Raw genomic sequence first — 21,430 nt, forward strand, 5'->3', positions numbered from 1 at the left:
AACTGTAGTTGAAGTCCAGAAAATATTTAAAGAAGATGATAAAATTAGTATTGATGCAATACTACTGTAATTGGAATCTCATATGATATGGTATTTAAAATTTTAAGCAAATATTTTAGACCAAAGCTTTCAGTTCAATGGAAACCCAAACCTCTGTGCAGAGCTCAATTAGCTCAAAAAGCTGATCTTTCCATCAGTCATTTTAATGTGATCAGAGATAATGAAGACAATTTTATCCAACCAAGGTTAAATTTTGGATTTACCAACGCAATCCAAAGAGAGAGGTCTAATCAAAACCACAGCTTCCCAGGAAAGAAAATTCAAGATCAAGAGGTCAGCTCAGAAATTTATGACAGTAGTTTTTTTGGAACCTAAAGTGGTAATCTGGATGTGTGTGTGTGTGTGTGTGTGTGTGTGTGTGTGTGTGTGTGTGTGTGTACTTTTTCAAAGAACTCAGGGCAATCACAAAAGCTTATTATGAAGAAATATTTTAAGAAACTGAAAAATAAATTGGTGAGAAAAGGGCTAGGAAAAACGCACCAAGGAATTTTTTTCCATTGTGACCTGATGCTTCTTCCAAGGGATCAATGCCTAGGAAACCTCTTCCCATCCACTTGGTAGCCCTGATCCTGTCCCTTTAGACTTCTTTTGGTTCTCCAAACGCAAATAGCATTTCAAAGAAACACACTTTGAGTAATTTCCAGAATGTCAAAACAGCCTTTTGATATGGTTTAACAAATGAGCTCAGAACTCTTCAGAGAAGGGCAAGAGTCATGAAAAATCCTCATTCAGACCTGTTAGATCTGAATGGACCATATCTGGAGAAGTGCCTTCATATTTTGTTGTATTGTTTAATAAGGTTTCTATGATTTGTAACAATAGCTTTTTTGTTTTTAAAATTATTTTATTGGGGGCTCGTACAACTCATATCACAAGCCATACATACATCCATTGTGTCAAGCACATTTGTACATTTGTTGCCATCATCATTCTCAAAACATTTGCTTTCTACTTGAGCCCTTGATATCAGCTCCTCTTTTTTCCCCTCCCTCCCCAGTCCCTCTCCTTCAGGAACCCTTGATAATTTATAAATTATTATTATTATGTCATGTCTTACACTGTCCGATGTCTCCTTTCACCCACTTTTCTGTTGTCTGTCCCCCAGGGAGGGGGTTATATGTATATCTTTGTGATCGGTTCCCCCTTTCTACCCCACCCTCCATTCACTCTCCCGGTATATCGCCACTCTCACCACTGGTCCTGAAGGGTTCATTTGTCCTGGATTCCCTGTGTTTCCAGTTCCTATCTGTACCAGTGTACATCCTCTGGTCTAGGAGCATTTGTAAGGTAGAATTGGGATCCTGGGGGGGGGGGGGTAAGCATTTAAGAACTAGAGGAAAGTTGTATGTTTCATTGTTGCTACACTGCACCCTGACTGGCTCATCTCCCGGCAACCCTTCCAATTACCTACAGATGAGCTTTGGGTCTCCACTCCGCACTCCCCTTTATTGACAACGATATAATTTTTTGTTCTTTGATGGCTGATACCTGATCCCATCGACACCTCAGGATCACACAGGCTGGTGTGTTTCTTCCATGTGGGCTTTGTTGCTTCTGAGCTAGATGGCCACTTGTTTACCTTCAAGCCCCAGATGCTATATCTTTTGATATCTGGGCACGATCAGCTTCTTCACCACATTTGCTTATGGATCCACTTTGTCTTCAGCGATTGTGTAGGGTAGCAATAGTTTTTACTTATTCTCATAAACATGGGTTTCAGGGATGTTATTAGTATAGTGAACACATTTTCATCTTCCATAAGAAGTAATAATACTTCTGAAATATCTATTACATTTTAATAAGATGCTAAACCCTAGATAGAAAACCTAGGTTTTGGGATTAGTTTTAAACATACTAAATTTCCTAGAAAATGATTAATAATATGGATTTTAATTGATAGAAAAGATCACTGGGTATACCCTTGAAAACTAGGTAAGATGAGACTTCAAAAAGTTCATAGAAAAATTGAATTAAAAAATAATGCAAAATGATCATTTTATTATTGAATCCCCTCATGCTTTTGCATTCTGAAGAAGCTTCAAAGATTATAATAAAGAACAAATAAGTTCAACCTCACTAATGGCCGAAACTTTAAAAACATTGCATGCCTGTTTTTGTAAAATCAAAACTGTGACATTTTACCAGTGTCTCAATAGTTATTATAAGTAAATTAAAAACAATTAATTTATTAACCGCGTGAATAAAGCTACCAGTAAATGACATGCATAAATTCAGTGGTCCTTCAAGTACCAGACAGAAATTGATAAAAAGGACACTGTATGATTTTAACTCTGCATGAAGGTATAGAGCAGTCTCAGTAGACTGCAGTGTAATATGACTTGGTGCTCACAGTCGCGTTCTGTGATAAAACATCACTGCCTCGTTTAAAGCTATATAACGTAAGAAAATAGAACAAAGTACTAGAATTAGATTGGTATATATTTTATACAGCAACAGCATGAATCAGGCATTTGATTTGAACAACAAAAATTTGAGATCGCAGTTACAAGAATAATAGATGGGAAGGCAGAAATAGACACGTTGCAAGACTGAATATAAAAGAAATTCAGCAGTCAGTCATGAAAGTTTGGTTGAAGAAAGGTTTGGTTAAGAAAGGTTAGAGAGACTGACAAATAATGTGGGAACTCCTGGTTCCTATCAGTTGGATCAGGAATACAAGCTGACAAAATAAAGACGCCTTCACAAATATGAACACGATTACTGCCAAAGCAAATACATTTTGGGGAAACTCATGTCACTGAATGGTTTGTTCCAGAGAGTGATCAATTTTTTGTTTAAAATTATGTCAGGTGTATTATTCCTTAGCGTGTGCCTAATTTTCTGTGTCGTGGCATATAAGATTTTAAAAGTCTGGTCCTGTATGTGACCTTATGAGATTACATTTTACCGAAATGTTGATTGCCATTTCCTTTTCAGAAATGAAAATCTGATGTTTCTAAGTAATTAAAGCTTGTCAATCTTGCCTCTGGTGAATGAAGGTGGCTTGCATTAGTGTATGCAGAGCTTCGGATGCAGGTTTAAATCATTTCAGAGTCAAAGGTGCAACTGAATTGCAGACGGAAGCCTGGCAATGAGAGTGAGGAGGGTATGCTCAGCAATTTCAATTGTCTTTTTAATACATCTACAACTCCTGTGGTAAAACTTTATGGTCTTATAAGACCATGTAGTCATCGAGCCTTAGTCTCGTGAGGCTCTCTAAGTGTAAAGGCACAATAGATGACCTCATTATTCTAACGGAGGCGGAAAGGAAATTGCTTATTCTCCAGGAGTACAGCAAGCCTTGGTCAAAGTGCTCTCCGTACAGGAGATGAAGGCATCGTGTGTCCCTGGGTACTTGATTGGAGTCAATACTTATTTTGAAAAAGGCAAAATTCTACGAGGATGCATTAGATGATAATGGGTTTTTACTAGTTGCAATGTCATTTTACATTCTCTCTTCTTGATGGCCTGTGACCCGTGGGATGTATAATCCGGACATGTACTTTACTACAGATGTGAAAATCTTATCTGAAAGAAACATTTGTCATCGTGAAGTAGAAATAAATATTAGTTCATAAGACTCACTGGTTCATTTTTATAGGGGAAGATATCCTTGTTTACAACAAGAATTAGAACCAGGTCGTGTCCTTTGGACAGTTTCTGTCTGGGAGGAACGCTTTCATGGTTCTTACGAGTCACAGGACTTCTGGTGTCACTTCCTGGGAGTGTTATTCATGCTGAGAGGCCTGACTGTCACTGAAAGAATGACTTCCAAATGTGAGTCTTTTGTACAGACTTCACATCTCAGGCACAGATTTGTTACATTTATTGCCCTTTGAATACTCCTGTTAAATGGCTATTTCATTGGCAACCATGCATTATGTTCATAATTGAATTTATCAGTGTTGTTCCCAAATAAACTAATTTTCTATGTCTTTCTTAATCGTATTACCCAAGTACCCAAGTCAGAAACCTGGGCTCCCTTGTCCCGTTCCCAGCACGTGCTGATGGTGTGCACTGTTTCTACTTAGCACTCTCCGTGTCCACATTAGCTCCGCTGTTCTTACTCCACACCACCCTCACTGTCCATCTCTCTTTCAAACTGCATCCCCTTGTGCAGCACGCTGGCTTCAGCGTGAAGGCTCCAGTGCAGTTCTGACGATGCCCTATGATAATGTCCTTGGTTTGGATCATTCTCAAATAAAGTCGTTTGAGTTTAGGCCTGGAAGGTCAGCTTGACTGCGTCTCTCATCTTATCCCTGTCTATATCCCACACTCCCCTTTGAGCCAACCTGGTTTGGAGCAGTGTTCCGTTTCTGGCATGTTATGTGTTTGGTTTGTCTCTGCCCCACGCAGGGTTTCCATTGCATCTGAAGGTGCCACCCAGTCTCTGCCCTTCACACTGCAGGTGACATTTCCTCCAGGAAGCCCATAGTGACCACTCTTCCCTTCCCCTCAGAACACATTCTGAACTCCTGATTTTCAGTTGCTATTTAAGATCTGGTATATAATCAACATTTTATTTAGATGCTTTTATTTTCCCCTGATGGTGTAATGGGTTTTATATTGGACTGATAACCATCAGGTCAGTAGTTTGAATCCACCAGTTGCTCTCAGGGAGAAAGAGGTGGCTTTCTCCTCCCATAAAGATGTATAGCCTAGGACACCCATGGAGCAATATGGTTCAACAGCGGTGAGTCTGGTTTTGTCTCCTAAAGCTTTGATGGCAATGTTGAGTAAGCGCTGGGCTGCTAATGAGAAGGCCACAAGTTCAACTATAGCAGCCTCTATCCTGGAAAAAGATGAGGCTGTCCACCCCGTGAGGATTTACGTTGTCTAATCATACAGCATTTTAAGACTGATTTGTTTTTCTGTCTTTTTAATTAGAGTTGGAGCACCTTGACAATAGCTGTCACAGGTTATTTGATCTTGAATTCCAAGAATATAACTAACAATTCTACTAATAATTTTTGAATGACTACATGCAATGCTAAAGTAATAGCTGCATCTCAGTTTTCCAAATATCATAGGAAAAGCATAGTCATTTTTAACCTAGCCCAATATTTTTCTTGCCATGTCTACCTGTATAAATTTTGGATATTGTCTGGAAAACTATGTAAGACTCTGCCTTTGAAATATCGCATGGAACCATAATACTGATATGGCATTCCCTATTTGTCAGTATTATGAGTGTCTAACATTTTATTAAGATAGTTTATATTTTTTTGTTCATAACTCTGCCTTTCAGGTTTCAGCCCCAAATGCAGAGAACATCCTAGACTGTCTAAAAAAATAAAGTGGCCACTCAGTTATTCTCTGTTGTCTCCTATTTTAGTCCATTAAAGAGCATGTATGCCTCTCTGGTAGGATCTGCATTTACGTGTTGACTCTGCGTCATTGTCATTGTAACACAAGCAGTGCTTGACTAACTTGATGGGGTCTGCAATTAAAATGAGTCTACAATCGATGGCTCACTTAGTTTTTTGGAAATAAAGCTTCATTGGAACAGTCATACTAATGGCTTAAGTGTTGCTTTTGGCTTGTTTTAAGCTACTATGGCAAGGAGAATAATTATGACAAGGACCATGTGAGTCCAACACCAAACCTGTTGCCATTGGGTTAACTCCACCTCGTAGTCACCCTGTAAGACTCGTTACGTGATCAGACATCTCTTCCCCACACAATGGCTGAGGGATTCAAAGTGCTGGCTGATCGTTTGGTTAGCAACTAAGCACTTAACCCTGGGACCCATCGGTTTAAGCTCACAGACTTAAAATATGTACTAAAGTTGACTGACTTCTGCAGAGAGACTAATACAACTTCTTACACATAACAGGTGCTTTATAAATATTTGTTAGATAAGTGTATGCTAGTGACCAGGGACTAGAAATGGTGTATGCTGGCAGGTTGGGAGCTATAGAGTGGATGCTCCTTAGACACATTGACTGATTTAGAAACCCTTCCTGATATGGGGGCCAGCAGACTATTGCGAAGTGTCCCAAACACCCTGCACGAATGGGGCTGATATGCCTTTGGATTTGAAGGGAAGCTAAGAAGTAGACCATAATGATTCGACACCTCTAGTTCAGATAATACCCATCAGTCATCTACTTGTGTTGAGTGGAGGGAACAATATAGTTGGGAACTTCAAAAGGTTCATGGGAAGATGGATATAAATTATAATGGAATTTTTCATATACTTTTGTGAACCCCTCTTTGTACCCATTCAGTTATGATGTGGCACAATTAAATTTTAATAAAGAGCTGGTACATTGTTACCCTTTACTGAAAGTTACCTTTAACTTAAAACGTGACCTAATTATGAGAATCATAATTTATATTTTCATTTATTTTGTCACACAATATAAAGCAGCTAAATATAGTAGTTAGTCATTACTGTCCCCTAATGTCTAGTAGATAGGCATGAAATGTAGCTTTATTTTTTAATTTTCATACCCAAACTAGATAACCGAAGATACTGTCCTAGCCATCCTAGAGCTGAAAGCCTAACCCGAACCACATTCACTGCCTTTGAGTTGATTCCAGCTCATAGAGACCTCGTGGGACAGAATAGAACTGCCCCACGGGCTTCTGAGACGGTAACTCTTTGTGACCGTAGAGAGCCTCATCGCATCCCCAAGTAGTGGCTGGTGATTTCAAACTGCTAATCTCACAATTAGCAGCCCAACACATAACCCACTACACTACCAGGACCTCTAAAAAACTATAGCTTATATAATCAAAGTGTTTGCCCAATGCTAGACAACTGAGCATTAAACGATATTGTCTCACCTCATTGCCTCTTCCACTGTGGAAAAATAAATGCCATGTGACCTCTAACCTAACGAACTCACTGTATAATAGAAGGCATGCAGATAAGCAATTGTGGTGAAACGTGGAATACATTTCAATAAAGTCTGTAGAGCAAACTACAGAGTGACTTACACATGTATTCTTTCTGCCAGCTGTGGGGGTGTGGGGAGGGAAAAACCAATGAAGACCTAGGGATGAGTCAGAAGTAGGGACAGAAGTGCATGCTACATCTTCTGTGAATGGGCAAGTTTTCATTGTAACTTGCGATCAGGGTGCATGGGGGAGCACTGGGGAAAGCGGCTAGATGTGAATCGGCTGTGAAAGACCAGCTTTTTTAAAGAATGGCTTTCAATCAGAGGGGCCATGTGCCAAGCAGGACACAGTGCAGTCGTGGGAGGGAGTGGATAGCAGTAAACTGAAATGAGAGGCTGGGACAGCGACTAGTTCAAGATTATAATAAAAAACTCGATTTAATGACGTCATGAAGTCAGAGGAGGTAGGTAATACTTATGAGCTAGAACTGATATGACTAGGTGAATGCCATCTTCTATATTTCTTTAGATTGAAAAAGAACAATAAGTCAATTCTAAAGTTTTATGTTAGGAGTACTTGTTTTGATCACATGTCGAGTAACCTGATATTTTAAAGATATGTTAGAATAGTTGAAATCACTTCAGTTTGGCTTGTATAAATGTAAACTTTTGTGGGATACTTGTCTATGAATGAAGGGGAAGGAGGGAAAGAGCAGATATCCACATTATTAAGGTATTTGTTGAGAAATATAATAGTGAGGGCTTGCAGATATCAAGTTTATGTGTAAATTCTATGTAACTTCCATCCCAACTCCAAACTCACTGCCATCGAGTTCATTCATTCTCATGAAATCGATGCAAATCTTATTCCATGTTTGGTATACATTCGGAAGACCAAGGGCATGAGTATCGTGGGTTTTTGTTTTGCTTTGCTTGGACTACATGGGTGTCCACCTTTCTGCATATGTAATGCACGAGGCACTGTGTCTTCTGCATGTATGTGTGCACGTGGGCAGTTCTCTGTATTGTGCAAGGCGAGCTATCATGAAGAATATCAACCCTTTATTGCACTTGATATAGCATTAGATTTCATCTACAGCTTTTAGTCCTCTGACTTTATAATAGTCTGTCGTTGGATGTCTTAAATTTATTTAGTGCATTTGCAATTCATGGTATTTAAACCAAGGGGCCTATGTTCTTGATTGCAGCCAACTGCTTGGCACTTTGCTTCTCTGCTCTCCTTCTTAAAATCACCGGGCAACTCTGTGTTCTAAAACTTGTTGACACAAACCCTTAAGTTTCAAGCAGCGTGAGCCTCATTGACAGTCTCCCTCATGTCCCCAGGAGCCTTGTTAGCCTTCTTCTTCAACCGTATCTCCTTAGTCAGCTCCCAGACAGGTTTATCCCTTTGTGAATTCCACACTCCAGATTCATCTATGCACCTGAAATTCACTATGCATAAAAGATATCTCAAAGCAAATGCAAGGTGTTTTCTGCTTCTAATTTGTTCTGTATATTTTGGCTAGCATTTCTAGCTTTAATGGAAGAAGCATGTATATAAATAACTTTGCATGTGTGTGTGTGTTTGTGCATGCATGCGCTGTGGTGTCATCTGGAATAAGTATTAGAGCTTATATGATATCAGTATTAGCAGGATTTTAGTGTCTATGCCACATTCTGGAGCCCTGGTGATGGTGGGGAAATGCTCAGCTGCAAAGTTGGTGATTCCAACCGACGGAGCTGTTCGGGGGAAGAAATACGTTGCAGTCAACATCGGTAAAGACTTGCACCGTGGAAGCAGTGTGGGCATGTCTCAGTCCCACGGGGTCTGTATGAGTCAGAAGGGACGTGATGGCAGACGCTTGTTGTGTTGTTGTTGTTGTTGTTGTTGGGCCATACTCAGCGCAGCATTCATCACTTTGGTTTGATTGTAAGAGTCCTGGAAATAATCCCCTGTGAAAACTATGCCCTCACCTATGAACTGCCATCACTAAAGAACCTCGTTTTATGTGTTTGTTCTGTTCTCTGCTAGCAGTGTAAAGTGTGCTGGGCACACTAACATACTGTTTTCGACATGGTATTCTAAAGAGCTAGATTAAGGCATCTGAGGATCGACCCTAAAGTCCAGGCACCTGGGGTGCTTCTTCCTCTGCCTACCCAGTACCCATGCTCTCTCATGAGAGAGAGACAAACTTTGTGTGTGTGTGTGGGCGGAGTGTCTTAGATAGACAAGATGTCATATCTTTTCAAATGTGACTGTAGTATTAGAGTCTGAACACAAAAGTGTCGCACACCGTGTCATCGGAATGAGATGCCCCGGATTGTGGATTTTTAACTAGTACAGGGTACTGAGAGTTTTACTGGTACCACATTGTCTATGGAAAGAATATATTCTACCGCAGAGCAAAAGAGTCCGTGAACTAGGCTGTTTCAATAAGACATGTAAAACTCGTTGATCTCCCACAACAACACCACATTGACTTTGGCCAGTCTGGCTTTAAATGGCACATACTGATATCGTGATACAGAGTCCATAATAAATGCTGCATGTTAGCTAAAAGTAACCACTGAAATGTTGTCAGTGAAGACAATTTAATGGTCAGAAAATGTTATAACAAATTACTAATTGTATTTTTAAATTGAGTTAGACTCAACAGCCCACCCCACCGCTTGTTTATTAAAAAGAAATAATATAATCCCAAAAGGTTCACTGAGATACAGAGTCAGTCCTCAACTATGCTGCTGGGTGGTGGGGTGTGTTAATCTAGGTAGACTAGAGAGGAACAAATCTGGAGACACTCATATATGTGTAAGAGAACTTTTCAGCAAAGAATAATTGTACATTAAGAAAACATCCCAGCCCAGTGCAGATGAAGTCCATAAGTCTGATATTAGTCCTTATGTCCAGTATCAGCCTGTATATTCCTCTTCAGACTCACACAGCACATGCCATGATGTTGAATGCAGGAAGACCACAGGCAGTGGGTGGAGAGTCTTGTGGATCCAGTGGCAGTGGGAGCATCTTAGAGCAGGTGTGGGTCTCCACGTGGCTCCTGCAGCTCCAAGGCTGTGACTTCCATTGGCATAGATCCAGGTGGCTTGTCAATAGGAAAGTCTCCCAGCAGTGCCCTGCCTCCAGGGAGTTATTTATCTCCAGAGCACCTCCAAATGAAGTAGGTCATCAAGCTGCAAGCTGACTGACAGGCTAAACTCCACGCCTTCGCAAGTTGACAGACGAGTATATAACTATCACCCGAGGGAAGCAGGGTTAATTTGGTCTTGATATCATTGGGCTTGGGGTTATAGGAAACTAATGCCAGCATAGGGAAGTGGTAGGGGCCTCAGACCTTAAACGACCTTGTGGATGGTACTCATGTGACCCTACAAGAACCTGCTTTTGCCTGGCACATGCTCAGGTGCTGGAACTGTGTCATTGCTAGTCAGTGCCCTACCACTTCCCTTCCACTGCGACGTTCACTCTTCCTGAGTCCTTGCTTCTAGGCATCTGTGGATCCTTGCTGTGGAGAACTAGTGTCCCTAATTTGTTAGGCTCTAAATGCTTACTCACTGGATAATCCACCCTGGATTCAGAGTAAGAAAGGTAATGTTTTTGTCCTTCGTGTGGGGCTGTGATAGCAAGGGGAAGGCTCTAAGATAATATTCACAACCTCTGACCAGCTGGGATAGACGTGCTTGATAAAAACCACCAGGACATTTGGTAAAATCCTAAATGCTGAGTATTAGAAGTAGGTAAAGTCTAATGTTAATGACAAGGCCAGCTAATACTGAGCACTTGGTAAGTAATAAGTACATGTAATATTCACAGTATTTCGATGAGGCCACCATCATTGGTGTCCCTGCTGTGCAAGAAAGAAGATGGAAGTGGAAGAAAGTAAGAGACTTGCCTAAAGTCCATCGGCGACTGCCACTGGGAGAGACAGACTCTGAGCAGTGGTGCGTCAGGTCTCTGCTCACATTTCATGCATTGGAACAGTGACTTTAAGTATCCAGTTATGCCACGAAAAGGCATCAGAGACACATATTCTTACATATTGTAATGTGTGATTTCCTGCTTTTGTATTCATGAAAAGAAGATATAAAAACCTTCCTTTTGGGCTTCTTTAAATTTGACCTTAATTTTATAGTCATTTCTTTCAGATAACATCTCCCTTTTTTAATTTAAGATATATTTTAACTTTTCATTTGATCAAATTACATTATAGGCTCTATTTTAATGTAAATAATTATTAAGTATATAGAGGCAGGGATGTAATTATGTCCTTAAAATTTTATTTACTAACTTCTACTAAATTTGTGATGAAAGCTGCTTAAAAGCTGTAAAGAAATGAAATAAATATTCCTCAGGTAATCCTACAAAGTTCCTATTGACATTGAATCGATAGAGCAATGAGTTTGTCCTTTCTTTAATTACGTTTCTATCCCAAATTTAAAATTACATTATGTCAAAGAAATATGATCATATTTCATTGATTATAAAGATACCTTGTGATGTGAACGCTTTCAGTAAGTTAGGGCAGGGGGAGTCGATTATTGTGGCTTTGTTACAAAATGAGCAGAGGAAAATAAAATTGTATAGAATAATATGTTGAGACAGAAAAGACACCTGTCTATGCAAGGCATCTAAAAAGATTACGTGTACTGTACATTTTTTGTTGGTTTGTTTTTATCCACCTGAAGGAAACAACTAATAAATCACTTTGTTCCTAGTTTTCAATATGTAAAATTTCAGTGTTTTCTGTTGATTTAAAATTTGGACTGAATTGTATGTTGTGTCAGTGAGTCAGACTCGACAATAAAAGTCTTTACAGTGATGCTCTGGGTAGCAGACTGCTTGAACGCTAAAACCATGCTTTTACCTTTGTTCCTTATTTTATGGGATTTCTGTTACTAAAATTCGACACCCACCCCAAAATCTGGCATATAATTATTATTTCACTGAAATGGACAGGATAGTAGGTTCCAATGTCTTCTTTTTCACAATCCATTTTAAAAAATAATGAAGTGGATTCTTCTGATCTCCTATGTACTCCACAATTCGCAGATTTCACTAAGGCAGAAGAGCTGTGTTTGATTATTTGACCAGGTGCTAAGTCCACGGGAAACTAAGGATAGGGAGCAAGGCCAGAAATCTCAGTAATATCGGTGCTAAAGAATTGACAGAGACAAGGGCCTTTTAATATTCGCACCAAATTAATTGTAGGAATACGACATATCTCCTCATCAGATCCGTCTGTGTTTTGATACCTTCCGCTCCATCCTCCTCACTGGGAGATGGATTCTCTGATGCCTCAGACATGATTAGACAGATTAGATTTGATCTCCCCTCTCCCTGTACCTTATTAATCTTTCATTTAAACTAGGATTAGATGAGATTCCATTAACGAAATCCACAGAAAGAGTCCATTCATTTTAATATTTATGCACACTGTCTAGTCCTTAAAGTGGATTCTTTTTGTCTGTGCTCTTAATTGGATCAGTGAGTTTCCTATTAACACTTTTCTTTTTGGAGATTAGGTTTGATGAATAAAATTACAGACATCTGGCTTGTCTCATCTGTTCAATGCAGCTCTTTAAATGGCTACCTGATTTTCTATGGTATTAACATGTACAGTTGCTGTAAAGATCAAAGAGTTTCAGTTTGGAATGATATGTACACTTATTGTTTCTAAAAAAAATTAAAGTTTTAACATTCTGTGAGCTTTCAAAAAATGGGATGGTAATTTACTGCTCTAAAACCTAGGCTTTGAATTTGTATTTGCTTATTTACTTAAGAGAAAAGCGCTTAGAGTTTCTGGGACTAAAGTGACAATTTGACCAACCCAAATGGCAATACAATGTCATCTCAACGTTGAATATAGAATAGAAGGAGCGTTGTCCTTAGTGCCCTCTGGTTGGTTCCAACTGAAGGTGACACTGTGCACAACAGAACCATACCGCCCAGCCCCTCACCTCTTCCCGATTGCTGTCATGTGAGCTCCTGCTGCCACTGTCGCCCGTCCCCGAGGGCTTTCCTCGGTTTCCCTGACCTTCAATGGGGCCCTCCTGATGACGTCAGCAAAGTGCAGGAGGAAAAGGCAACACACTCCCTTCTTCAGAGCATTGTGTTTGTACTTCTTCAGGACAGACTGCCCCCCTCCCAGCCCCATCTTCTGGTAGTTAATGGCAATGTAAACCTGTCCCTCAACACCCTAATCGGAGGCTTCGATTCTCCTGTGATCCCCCTTACTCATTTCTGAGCTCTTGCATACATAGGAGGTGATTGAAACTACCATGGCTTAGGCTGGGCGTACCTCGCTTCTCAAAGGGACACCTGTGTCACTCAGACTAGAAAGAGGTCTTTTTAGCAGATTTACCCAATGCAATTCTTCATTTGCTATTTGACTGCTGCTTCCATGGGCGTTGATTGTTGGCCTAGATAAAGAGAAATTCTTGAGAATTTCAACCTTGTCTCAGTTTTTCGTGATGTTGATCGTTGGCCCAGTAATTGGGGGAAAGTTGTTGCTTCCGTTTGTTTAGGTGTCGTCTGTCCTGAACACTATTCTCTGATCGTCCTCTGTGAGTGCATGAGGCCCTTCCAGCGGGCAAAGTCATGTCATCTGCGTATCAGAGGTTAAGGAGTCTTTCGCCAGTGCTAATGTCACGATTTTTTTAATATCACGAATAATATGTTTATGAAATAATATATTAAAATATATCTGTGTTCACTCCCAGAAGCTTTGCTGCCTTCTGTTGGCATTAATCATTGGGAATATTGCTTCTTTTTGATCAGTTGATCAATTGCATGCCATTTCTAGTTGTGAATGAGCAGAGTGTTACGACTTTGTTCAGGGAGGAAGTGCCTTCTGGAGGCAGGCTGCCCCGTGGACCGTAGAAGATGCAGCAGCACAATTGGTCTATACCTACTAGAAGCAAACAGCACGTCACTGAACATGTGAATCCCAAACATCATGAGCCAGTTCCATATGCCCCCTGGCCATAAACATTTCTTCTGGTTGAGAATCACTATTCTAGATGTGTAGGGGACTTTATTTTGAATATTTGAATTTCTATCTGATCAGAGAAACACATAAAACAAAAATTTAGAAATAAATAGCACAAAACAGTGGGCAGTTTAGGATGAGAGGCACTTGATTGGGTGCTCTGTCTACACTTTCACTGTTTTGAAAAATGAACTTTTATCGTTTTTATTTTTAACATCAATTAAAAGGCAATATTGGTATCCGACAAAGTGTCATCCTGAGAGTTACGTTAAATGATGATAGAAAATCGTTCACTGCAGACACATAGTAAGTGCTTAACTCACTTTATTTGTTATTGTTAGAAACAGTAGTTTTCTTACTACATGTTTTTGTGTACGTGAATACATTCTGTTATAATGGAATATTATTATTTGTGATATGGAAAATAGTGTAGTAAACATTGTGACCAGCTCTCTTCTTTTATTACTTGAACTGTATGATATTTAACATTGTTAAACAGAAAAAATTAATATCCATCTTCTTAAAGAGCTTTAATATCTATAGGTCATAATCTTTTATATATGCATCAAGTTAATTTTATAGTTTAAGGAAATAATAACAAATGGGTTTCCTCTGGTATCTTAACATATATCTGCCCAAATAAAATGGTGTAGTTGACATTTTTTGAGATTATAAATAATCTTGAATTTTTATATAAAGTTATACAGTGCCTTTGATGCGTGGTGAGTTTCTAAACCCTGAAAAAATCAACAAAATATATTCAAACACAATTTAAAAAGGAGCAAGCAATAGAGTAGCATTTTATTGGTTGTAGTTTTCAGAAGAAAATTGGATTCAGAGCTTGTCAAGGATGCTGCCTTCTGTGTCATAAGCAAGATACAGATATGTGACCCATGTATTTTAGAAGAATTAGCAGCAGCTGTAAGGCACTTCTTTTGTGTTGTTACAAATTAGATTTTCCTTTCTTACGTTAAGAAGCCAGGCTGAACAATAGAGTGCTCTAAAAGAAGAGAATTGCTGAAAACCAAGGCCATATTTTTTGAAAACGAAATATAAGGAGAATAGAGATGCATGCTTGGTGTTCTGAATCAATTTTCAGTGAAATCCTGTTATTCAGAAGAGAGGTCCCAGAGTCAAGGTTTCCTTTCCCAGCATTCAATGCTTTCAGTAGGATTGGCCTTGGAGCATCTACAAAAGATTTATTTTAATCTACTGTTTTTCTAACAGAAGTGAAGATATTTTTTAAAAGATAATGGAAAATGAGGACTCCTTCTACTCTTAAAGTCCTTGTAAAGTATCTGGCTAAGTTTAAGACTAGCTTGGCCTTGAGCAGGATGTCATCTATTTAAGAAAAGAAGAGGCACTCATGTCTATCTAGCATCAGTTCAAACAATGAATTAGGAAAACATAGCATGAAACATTACTAGTATAGTAAGACAATACTATTGAAGGGGAGGAAGAGAAGATCGGTATGGATATACTTATATAATATATGATTGAAAATACAAAAAACACAATATTAAAAAACAATAAGCTATTTATAGAAATGTATAGCTCTTTCTTAAATGAATATATACAAATAAAAGGTAAAATTTGTGCAAATAAGTGGTAAAAAATCCCGTAAGTTTTGATATCTTCCTTTGTTCACTGAAATGAATTATAAGTTGTGACATATAAAATAATAATTACACTTACATCTTTAAATATGCTGTGACAGATCAAAACATCTTTATGTTATGGTGAACATTTTAGTGAGTCAGAATACCATTATTATTATCAAAGTAGTCTTTACATGAGTGCAGATACAATACCACGTCATGATACCAGGGTAACATTTGCTGCAAATAACGACTTTTCTGAGAAAGTTGCTCCTGCTTTATTTTATCCCCCAAATAAAAATTTATTTTATATATTTTACTTTACATACGGTAGTGTCAGGAAAATAGGAACGACTAAACATATTTACTGGAGATATAAACAAAGGCACGAGCTTAGCTAGATGTGTTAGAAACACCATGTGTTAGAAAACACAAAAATCGCCGAATCACAAGTTTTTGCTTTCCTAATGCACGGGGACTTTTACTCAGTTATAGTCAAAATAACTACTTAAAAAATCTCCTAAATAAACTCTACTTACAGGTTTAAGTGGGAAAGAAAAAAGAGAGAATGAGAGATTGCTCTTGTATGTGTGTAAAGAGCTCATGAAAGTGGTAGCGGAGGAGAATCCGATGCAGGAAATGGGACAGCTTTGAATGGCAGGTATTTTGCATTAGCTGCATTCTTTCTTCAGCATATTGCTCAATTATTTCAGCACTTTGTATCCCATGTCCCTTAGCTCAATAACTACCATTGAGTTGATTCTGACTGATAGGGTCGAGAGCAGGAGAGCGTGGCCCCTGTGAGTTGCTGAGACTGTAGGTTTCATCCCGGAACATAAAAATGGAGGCTTGTTGGATACCTTCGCCATTGTGGATCAGCTGTTTAACTTTACAAGGAAAAGGAGGAAACAAGCCCATTCGTTTCAGGATATGAAAATAAGAAAAATGTCTATTAGTAACATATATTCATAATGTTAATCAGGAAATGTACCCAAATGACCACAGAAGGGCTAGAATAATATTTCGGTTATGCTACAATTTTTTTTCTTTTCCTCTTTTTGTAGCTTTCAGTGTAATTTTGGAGAAAAAAAATTTCCTAGTGCAACAGTTTTTTTCTATTTTTCCTGTTTTAAGGGTTTCGAAGGGAATAACTGAGTAAATGCTTCTGATTTTAAAATTCTCTGATGAGAACCTGGGTACCCATGCTCTCTTCACAGGGAAAATATTTTGATGTGGATTTGGGGATTAAAGACTGTGCTTATTTTTAAATTCAATACACACTTTCAAGCCTTTTTATTGAAATACAACTTAAAATATTAAATATAGAAAGTTCTGTGTGTACAGGATTGTACAATACAAAATGAATACACCCCAACAAAAAACTGGAAGACCAATATCTCTAGTTCATTATCACCAACACCAAAGAAGCTTTCCCTCAAACTTTGGCAACCATCATTCCCCATACCACCTAGTAATCACCATCCTGACGTCTAACCCTCTCAGAAGTTTGGTTTTGTCTGCATTTGAATCAATTGAACATACAATAGACACACAGATAAGAGTAGATTTTAAAGACTCAGCATTTGAGCAACAGGTTGAACTCATTTTCTTTAACAGCCTAAGTTTGTGAATTTTGATTTCTGACTATAGATAAACGAATATCTTTCCAAATGAAGACGGTGGCGCTAGAATAGTGAGTACGTTCAAAAGCCACTTTGATGGTACCTTGTGACACGGAAGTAGCTTTCCTCATTCTGACTGACTGCCGCCTCCTATATTCAGACTTTATGAATGTTGCCAACCTGATAGGCATACCATACCATTTTTAGTAAAATTTAAAGTGTATTAAGTGATTATTTTGAATTTTTTAAAATGCGCTTTGCTCACTTGTAAACAAATACTTTTTAAGGAAACCATTTTAATATCTACCTTAGCTTATCTGGTCTGGAAAAGATAATTTTCAAAAAATACAAAATGCAAATAAAAATACATCTACATTATAATAAAATGTTCATAATTCATAATCAGCATATTAGAACCTGATTGATACTTAGTGGTTGATAAGGTATTAGATAAAGAAAAACAAGGCTCTGAACCAAATACAGCTTTATTAAAAATTAATTAGATGTTAGTTGTTATGAAACGAGGATTATGAGTCAAGGAAATTGAAAAGATAAAATAGTTTGGGTATTAATGAAATCTATTTTGATCATAAATGAGCATTGTTACCTATTTTCTGGGATATATAAATTCATGAATGTTTAAAGAAAAGGAAAATGTCCTTTTTCTGATATTTTGTGTATTAATATAAATATTCATGAATAGTATCACTTCCAGTTATCTTTGTGAATATAAATTTTTATATAACTGGCCACTTAATGTTTATTGGATCATGCCTTTGAATATGAATTCACTGGTTACTCAGTTTCACCATGGACCTGACCCAGCTCATGAATATTCACACATACACACTGATCTTTCTGAAAGTAATCACATCCACAAAAATGAAAATCTGGTTAGTGTTCAGTAATGAGAGCAGCATTAAGATGCCGGTCCCATAGCACTGCTACAATCCTCTTGTTGTCACTGTTTTCCTTTTAGTTGGGAAATTATACCCTTTGAGACAAAACCCCAGACACTCTGCATCTTTCTTTGTTTCTTCGTTTTTCTCTCTTACTTCCAGAAAGTCGTGTGTATGGCTTGCCATGTATTTACTTTGTTTCCTTATCTGTTGTGGTCACAAAAACGAACAGAAGAACATTAAACAAGTCCATTTTTATCCCAAGATGTTTCCAGCATTCAAGTTTGCCACCGATCATTTCAAATGCGAACTGTCTGAATCTGATAATCTGCTGGCAGCATGGTACATTTTTAAATATGAAAAATGAGATCACCTATTTCATCTCTTTTGGGAAGTGAATATACTATTGGAAGCTAATTAAAAATTCAGTATGTTAGATTATGGAGATGCCTAATCTTGAATTTTATACTATTTCTCTCATATTACATCCATAATTACATTTGCTTCTCTTTCTTTGTGTTCAGTGGCATTATTTGTAATCCTTAGCCAGACTCAATCAGTAATTATAAACAGCTATCAAATGAATGACCTATGAACATCATGCTTTAATTATTTATTGAATTAACCAGAAAAAGAGAAAAAAACAAAAACCAACAGTATTTCATAAAGTCATTGAGAAGATGTCAGTTTCTATTTCAAACCCGATATTGTCAAGCCTCTGAAGGTATTCCCTTGTCAAAACATGCGTGTGTGTCTTTATTGTTGTTTTGAAAGCGCACTGTCAATGAGTTATGATCGACGGCAAATATTCTGCCTGAAGTAGCAGGCCGTCTTACATGAGTAAATCACAAAACTGAGGTTTGTGGTTATCAGAGTGCAGCTAGCAGTTCTGTCAGTTTCCTCAAAATTACCTCTAAGGACACAGGATCGTATCCTCAAGCCCTCGTCCGTCAGGACATCTTGCCTGTGCTGTGGCCCTCGACCAGGAGTGTGTCTGTCCCCCAGGGACCAAGGGCAATGTTGAGAAGTTTTTGCTTCTCACAACTATAGGAATAGTGCTGGCATCTAGTGGGTAGAGGCTAGAACTGCCACTGAGCATCCTGCAATGCATATGACAGCCCCCACAACAGAGTTGCCCACGCATATTGTCAACAGGAACATCAACGTAAACAACATCATCACTATTTTTATTGAGGAAATACTTTCACGTCAAAACTTTTGGATAGCCACAGGTTTAGAGTACTTCAATAAGTAAATCAACCCAAAGGGTCATTATGATTTTGCGTGTAAATGCAGGCAGAATGTGTTAATTATGAAGGTTAACTAATTGAACTGTCTTTCCTTTTTTCTTCCTTTCACTTTTTCCCTCTGTCAGCAACAATTGTGTTAAATGAGCTAAACTGGACCAGTGCCTTAGATGAAGTGTTCAAGAAAAATCGAGAGGAAGACCCTACCTTGCTGTGGCAGGTGTTTGGCAGTGCCACGGGCCTCGCCAGGTATTATCCAGGTGAGTGCGTTTTATTCAATAGCGTGGACTCTAGCGTTTCTTGAGAGCACTCTATCACCTTCCCCGAGGATGAAGGAAGGCAGTGAGAGCACACTACTTCGTGCAGCAAGAATGTCCCTCCTTCCGTGGCTCTGTGGCACTTACTCTCTAGCGGGGCTGAGGAGCCTTCCTCTGCGAAGTCATTTGGATATTTAGAACACCTTGCTGGGCCAGACCTGTCAAACGTTACATTAGCTCACTCCTACTGTGATGGCTGGATGATTCTCTCTGGTGGGGTGTGTGATGTGAGCTAGTGTGGATGATTTCGGGGACATTCTATGGCCCACGGATGGGATGCTCCTCGCCCCTCTTGTATAGTCATCAGAATTGCTTTAGATCAAAGCACCTGATTAAATAACTGGAGTAATTGGTACCTCCCATCTGGCCAGCCTGAAGTGGAACCATGACCAGATGTCCTGAGAAAATAGCTGAGATGCGAAGTTACGTAAAACATTCTAAAGCAATACTGAGGGAAAGCTCCCCCTGCTCACAGCTCACACGGACCAAGCTGCGAGGCACACCAGAGAGCGGAAAGGGACTTTCAGAGACTGATCGCAGTGTTAGCTGGGTCCACAGTCTGCTCTGCTGGGTGAACGTGACTTTCCCAGTCTTACGTGAGTCCCACGGATGGCAACGTTCTACCCGCAACCAGTGACTAGTGCATCCACTCTAGTATGTTCCTCAGGAACTCCACTTAATTGATGACTGCTTTGCTGTAGAAGCCCTCTTTACACATATTGCATTAACTTTAATGCTATTATACCTAGTTTCAAAGCTATAAATTTTGGTGACTCTTATGCATCATAGAAACTAAAGATATAAACTACTTATTTCACCTATTAACGTCTCCTAAAATTGTCCCATTGACTGCAGTAATTGGGTTTGTAATTAGGAATCAGTAGCTCATTGGAATGTCAATGTAGAAAGCACTTATTCTTTTTAGATAATTAGCTACCTTAAAAGCAAAGAACAAAAAATACTTAAGATTTACTTCATCTGCATATGACATTTACTCAATGTCTTCTAATCATTTGTTCCTTCTTCAACCTCCCCTCATTTGTTCATTTCAAAATCATAAAATAACCATAAAGATGCCTGTATTTCTGGAGCTCATTTTAAATAGACCTGAGGGCATTTCCTTGCTAATCTGTCTGCTAGCATTGTTCCTGGAGGAGATACAAAAGAGCACGTGTACACTGCACATTGTGTTCCTTTTTTCCCCTCTGAGGACAGCCGATTGTTTTGGGTTTTAGATTAACAGTATTTTAACTATCAAGTAGCAGATGACAAGAAAATCTAAAAGTTTGAGTAGTTTCAACATGAAGAGAACATTTTATATATTTCTAGCCATGGTGGGGGGAAAATTGGTAACAATTAAACATCCTATCACCTGTCTGTCAGTTTATCTTTCTGTGTTGGTGTGTGCATTCCTATGACAGTGGAAGCAACGTTAGTTAACCCCATGTAAGCTAACAACAATAATAATATTTCAATATTCATATTCTTTACAGTGGCACCACTTTCATTGATCAATTATCTTAAAATGTGCTTGGTATCTTTCAAGAATAACCAAATGGTGATATTCATGAATGTTTTAAGAATAAATGCACCCAATCTATTTGTTAAGGACTTTATAACCAAACATGGAACTAAAATGATTAACTATCATGTTAATAATTATGAAAAGTCTAGTATATTGATTTGAATAAATATTAGCTACCAACTACAGAAAGGAGTCTTATTGGCACTGGGATAAGCTTTGGGCAGCTAACCTCAAGGTCAGTGTTTCAATCGACCAGCTGTGCTGCAGGAAATAGGTTAAGCCAATGGTTCTCAAATTTCCTAATGCTGCGACCCTC

At 38.6% G+C, this 21,430-nt stretch overlaps 1 protein-coding gene across 2 annotated transcripts in view; it reads left to right on the forward strand.

Annotated features, from left to right (window-relative positions):
- The window catches only part of CACNA2D1 (calcium voltage-gated channel auxiliary subunit alpha2delta 1), a 496,866-nt gene that overhangs the window by 356,872 nt on the left and 118,564 nt on the right, over nucleotides 1-21,430 (forward strand). For both annotated transcript variants that reach the window (XM_075558477.1, XM_075558479.1), the window contains exon 7: nucleotides 19,401-19,532. In XM_075558477.1, coding sequence (XP_075414592.1) covers nucleotides 19,401-19,532 — 132 coding nt within the window. The remainder of the gene's footprint in view (nucleotides 1-19,400; nucleotides 19,533-21,430) is intronic.

This window comes from Tenrec ecaudatus, chromosome 9 (genome assembly GCF_050624435.1).
Source record: "Tenrec ecaudatus isolate mTenEca1 chromosome 9, mTenEca1.hap1, whole genome shotgun sequence".
NCBI classification, from domain to species: domain Eukaryota; kingdom Metazoa; phylum Chordata; class Mammalia; order Afrosoricida; family Tenrecidae; genus Tenrec; species Tenrec ecaudatus.